Raw genomic sequence first — 6000 nt, 5'->3', positions numbered from 1 at the left:
TTTAGAGAGGGGAGAGATGACAACTTCAAATTAATATTTCTTTTTCTTAATCTGTAGTTCACCTTAGCCTATGGCCTCACTTTCATTATTGTCCCCAGTCAGCAGCTGCAGTCATACATATGTTGAGTGAAAGAAGACTAAGAAATTAGAGATCTGCTGGAAGTCAGTCATCACACTTTATTTTTTTAATCCACAGTTCTCTACTATTTTTATAAGCATTCATTTATGTAACTTGTATGACTTTGCTAATGAATAATACAGTGTGTTCTATTGTATAAGGCTGGCTGGAGAATTCTGGGAATTGAAGACCACACATCTGAAAGGTGTCAAGGTTGAGAAACACTGAAATCATAGCTCACTAACTCTTAGACTTTGAACTTTTAAAGTTCTTTTTTTCCCTGCAGCTGAACTTTAGTGAAAAATAAATGAATTTTCACCTGGATAATGATTATATTTCATGGATCTCAGATCCATAGAATCTTCTACTGATCTGAACAAACACCTAATTTTCTTAAGTGGTTATTAGGTTCTTTTTTCTTTTCTCGTGTCTACCTCAGTTTTTCTACATTGCTTTCTTCATTGTAATTCAGAAATTGCAAACGAAAGGTAAAGTAAGGAGGTGAAGAAAAATAATATTTGACCACTGCTATGCTATGTCTAGTGACAAAGTTTCCCTCCCTCCCCTCACAAAAACATTTATATTAATTAACAGATTAACACTTAATTAACAGATTAACAGAGTTAGAAGGAATCTTGTAGGTCATCTAGTCCAACCCCCTGCCCAAGCAAGAGACCCTACACCATTTCTGACAGATAGCAGTCCAGTCTCTTCTTTAAAGCTTCCAGTGGTGAAGCTGAGACTCCCACAACTTTGGAAGGCAAGCTGTTCCATTGGTTGATTGTTCTCACTTATTGCTCCAACTGCTTCCATTGGTTGATTGCTCTGTCATAGGAAAAAAAAATTCTTATTTCTTGATTGAATCTCTCCTTGTTCAGTTTCATTATTCATCCATTATTCCTTGTCTGGCCTTTGGGTGCTTTGGAAAATAGCTTGACACCCACCCACCCCTCTCTGTGTTTGGAGTGCCTTGAATATACAGCTTCACTTACAATAACTAATGCATTGCTTGAGTTCATTACCTAATAAGGTGGCTTTGGGAAGGGGAGAGCACTAATCTTCATTTGGAATAAAATACTTTGTTTTGATTCAGCTGATGTGAGGACTGGCAGTGAGGGAGTCGTATCTAACTCTGGACCTATAGACATTTTAAAAACTGAAAAATTATGTGCTAATCAGGGACGTGCGGTCAGGGGAGGCAGAAATATTATATACATCCGTCCAGCTGCGCCAGGGAGCTGCGGAGGCAGAAATGTTGTTGGCGCTCCCGGATGACGAAGCCATGAAAGCGACTGGGGGAAGGTTCTCGTCGTTCCCCAGTCGCTTTCGTGGCTTCGTCATCCAGGAGCGCCAACAACATTTCTGTCTCCGCAATATGCAGTAGCGAGGAGCGTGCAAAGTCCAGCAGAGACAGGAAGGTTCTCGTCGTTCCCCAGTCGCTTTCGAGGACTGCGGAGCACGAGCCAGCGGAGCACGCTCAGGAAGGCGGGGAATGGGATCACGTGTGCTGGAGGCTGAGGCAGCCTCAGCCTCCAGCACACGTGGTCCTATTCCCCGCCTTCCTGATGACGTCACCAGCCTCACCAGCCTTAAACCTCACCGCACGTCACTGGTGCTAATTAATATGATTTATTCTATTTTCAAATTGAAATTGTTTTCCTCAGCAGCCAGGGGCATCTCCAACAGAGAACTTGATCCAGGAAAAGAGAAAGAGGTAGATTTAAATTAAATACCAGGAAATTGAATACCAGGAAAAGAAAGAACAAAGCAAATAAGGCAGGGGTGAGTTGCTACCAGCATTACTGCCCGTTCGGCGTTCGCTTCGCCCACATACATGCCAAACATGTGTTCTGCATGCGTGCACATTTACACCTAAAAAGGTCTATGCATGCACAGAACATTAGAAAAGGGGGGAAAATTACATTTCGGTAATGAAGATTATTCTGCGCATGTGGAGAACCAAAAAAACAAAATGGAACAATAGAATCGGTTCGGGTGCATGGGTGGTCAAGTTACTACCTACTCGGCCGAATTGGTCCAAACTAGGAGGAACCCCCCCTTCAAAATAAGAGCTAGGAATGGGATTACAGAGGAAGAGCAAACCATGATTGGGTAGGGATTATTTAAAAAAGGTATGGAGAGATATTGAGAAAACAGAATATAAAGGAGAGCTTTTCAAAACCCTTGTCAGCTATGGCACCTAAATCATAATAGTATTGCTGCTGGAAACTGAATCAACAGTGGAATTGCAGAAATAGTGATAGCTCAAGAAATAAATAAAAATATTTGATATAACTTTTTTTTTTTGTTTCCGTTCTCCAGTATAGCAACAAAAGTCTTTGTGATTGGCAGAAACAGATTTAGACTTTGAGAATAAAATCAGCTTCTGCCACATAAAATTTTCATTTGCGAAATGATAGCTGTGGACCCTATTTTGAATTATAATTGCCTAATTTTGCTCCCTTTTTATGATCCTGTAACTCTTAATTCATGGTAGAGACAGGGTGACTGGATGGAACTGAGAATTTCCTGGCTGGATGCTCTTCTTGATGCCTATATGGAGTTCACAGCAGTTTTTCCCCCCCGCCCTGATAGAGAAATATCCGCTGCTATTTTAGCTTGAACTCTCAACCTTCCCAATGTGTGGCGAGTGTCTTCGCCACTAAAACACCACACAGCCCTGAATTATAATAGCCTAATAATCATATAAAATACTAAAAATAAAAAAATAAAAGCCATAATAATAATAGTCCCTACTAAAACACTACATTAAAAAAAAACTAGATCTGTATTTCCGAACTAAAATATCTCATCAGAACATTTTCACATTTGTATCAAGATCAAGAAGATGCATGCATTTTTGTTGTACAGGTAGTCCTTGACTTACAACAGTTCATTTAGTGACCATTCAAAGTTACAATGGCACTGAAAAATGTGACTTATGACCATTTTTCACAGTTACAACTTTTCCAGCATCCCCTAGTCACGTGGGAGCTGATTCATATTTATGACCGTTGCTGTGTCCCAAGGTCATGTGTTCACCATTTGCGACCTGCTGACAAGCAAAGCCAATGGTTTTGCCAAAGGCAGATTCACTGAACAACCATGTTACTAACTTAACAACTACAGTGGTTCACTTAATAACTTAATAACTGTGGCAAGAAAGGTCATAAAATGTGGCAAAACTTACTTAACAAATGTCTCACTTAGCAACATGAATTTGGGCTCAGTTGTGGTCGTAGGTCGAGGACCACCTGTACTGTATTAATATTTATGCTGCTTAGGCTGTATCTAAACATAAATAGATCCACTGAAACCTAAGGGATTTAAGTAAACCACTGGTAACTTATATTCTGTTTATTTCAGTGGCTATACCTTATGTATGCCTAAGCTTCACATTATTAAAAATGAGACAGTATTATATTTCGTTACTAACAGTAACCTAATGGATTTGCTGATCAGTAATGATCTAAATGTAATATACTTTAAGTAATGAAGGGAGTTGCTCAGAAGCTTTATCTCTAAGATTAACATAATTGCTTTACAAAGGAAAATTAACACAATAATTAGAGAGTATGCTCAGGTTGTATTTAACTCTGGAAATGATTCAGTTCAATCTGATGTAAATAAGCATGAAAAGAAAAAAGATATGACCAAAACGACTTATCAATTTGTATCCTTATAAGTTGCAGGATCAGTGAAAATATTTTACTAGAGCATATTCTTCCATTAGATCTGATCTCCAAATTTATTACTCAAGGCCCAGTCTCAGAATCATTACCCTTCTGCTTCTTTCAGAAAGAATCCAGTACAAGATGTAGTATACTCCACAGTTTGTCAGGAGGAAAACCTTTAGGACCTTGTCCTCATTAAGATATTACTACTATGATTATATCCATCCAAATAGAACTGTATAAATAAATCTGGGTGAGACACATACAGTTTTGTATTTTGTAGATTCAATCAGTGCAGTATACCACGTTAAAAACAGTACTTCATCCAACATCATATTAACTGTTTTAAAAAAGTTAAGGTTTGGTTTTGTTTTGTTTAAAATTGTTTTTATCCTTTGTTTCAGGGATGATTTCTGGTGACTGCCTCAGTAAATCCCTACAGTTTTCTTGGTAAAATTTTGGGTTTGCCATTACCTCCTTCCAAGGGTTGACAGGGAGTGACTGGCTTTCTGCCTAAGGTGGGACTAGAACTCATGCTCTCTTAGTTTCTAGCTAAGTTTCTTAGTTTCTTTTTAAGTTAAAACTTCAATTTAAAGAATTACAACTTGTTTTAACAATTGTCATTTAAAATATACAATAGATGACTTTGTCGTTTCTTGAGAAAATGCAATAGGCTTCTGAAACTATGCTGACTCAGGATTTCCCTTATTTTAGGATGCAGCTTTCATAATTATAATCCCATTATGATTATGTCTTATGGACTTCCCTGACATGCCCTCTCCCCGGCTTGGAAAAAATTCTTTAAAAAGCTCTTATATCTAATTAGTGGCTGATCAGACAGATTAACATGTCCATGACCCCTTATGGATTTGAAATAGTCCCCACTGATATAATAGAAACAGTTTTAGATCATAGCATCTTGTGTTGTTTTCTCAATGACTACTGGGAAGGAATAACTAGTCCTTTTCTCTTCAACACTGTTGTATACTTAAACATATCATGAAGGGGATGAGATGGAGAAAGATGATGAAGATAGATATAAGAGATAGAATAATATAATGGTGTGTTGGAATTACTTTGGGAGACAGGGAGAAGAGATAATGCCTAGGAAGTGGTAAGATAAGAGAAAGCATAGCCCACAGCTGCATTATGGGCAGAAAAAGAGGCTTAGAGGGAATCCCTTCTTGGTTTATAAAGGAGACAGCAGGATTATTGCATTTTCGGACTGGCAAGATTCTATATAGCATTACAATGATGTAGAATTAGCTCACCTGGCCATTTTTCCTGTTTGGTGAGAGAAGGAGGGAAGGAGCGAGGGAGGGAGGGAGAAGAGAGTGAGACCTTATCCTATATATGGATTTTAAAGGATTTACTCAGGGTACTGTACTTAAAAGTGTTAACCTTCTCTCCCTGCCTCGAGGCTTCACACACCATAGCACCAATGAAGATTTTTTTTTAAAAAAGATCTAATTTCACATTAAAGAAGGCTCTTTACTTTATAATAGGATAAAGTAAAACTGCTATTTTGAAGGAAAGAGATGCAATATTCTCTTGTACAGTCCTCCATACCTCACACAGGTTTTTAAATTGCTGCATTGATATCAAAATAATTAACCTGGTTATTATGGATAAAAGCATTTGGGAGAGCATTGATGTATGAGTTTGAATGGTGTGTGACCATTCTATTTTGAACGGAGAAGGAATAAGAATGGAAGGCCCAGGATGGTTCATAATCACGACCTTGCAAACATCGGACCCTTTTACCTTGGATTCAGAGACCTTTTAGACAATAGAGCAAATATATCTCTATTTCTAATCTAGGCGATCCGGAAAAAAATAGGCATAGTACTAAGTCTTTTGAGGAATTATACATTAGACCTTGTTGTCATCAGTTTCTGTTTTATTTAGGGGTTTGATTGGATTTTGGTTTTTATTTTCAGTTGTACTATGTACGCAGACAGCAGTAAAGAAACACACCCCAGTGCCTTTAATAAGGAAATCTGAGCAGCCACAAGGAGAGCATGGTTATCTGCTTAAAGAATGATCAATGAAGTAACTTAAAATATTTTGGGGGGAAGGGGGGGAGAATTCTAAATTGCTTATTACTTTTTAAGGCATTGTTTGTAATCAAAACCAACCTTCCTTCCTTCTTTCCTCCCTTCCTTCTTCCTTCTTCTTTCTTTCTTTTTTCTTTCTTTCTTCTTTCTT

General features: G+C 38.0%; 1 protein-coding gene across 2 annotated transcripts in view; it reads right to left on the bottom strand.

The window, feature by feature from the left end:
• Window positions 1-463: 463 nt before the first annotated feature.
• Window positions 464-6000, bottom strand: part of LOC309388316 (uncharacterized protein) — a 93171-nt gene continuing 87634 nt past the window's right edge. For both annotated transcript variants that reach the window (XM_081945527.1, XM_081945528.1), the window contains exon 5: window positions 464-943. In XM_081945527.1, coding sequence (XP_081801653.1) covers window positions 761-943 — 183 coding nt within the window. In that variant the 3' untranslated portion in view covers window positions 464-760. The remainder of the gene's footprint in view (window positions 944-6000) is intronic.

Source organism: Natrix helvetica (genome assembly GCF_964273705.1).
Source record: "Natrix helvetica genome assembly, chromosome: 2".
In the NCBI taxonomy this organism is placed as follows: domain Eukaryota; kingdom Metazoa; phylum Chordata; class Lepidosauria; order Squamata; family Natricidae; genus Natrix; species Natrix helvetica.
The sequence above is the reverse complement of the archived record's forward strand: the minus strand, read 5'-3'. Positions and strand labels throughout refer to the sequence as shown.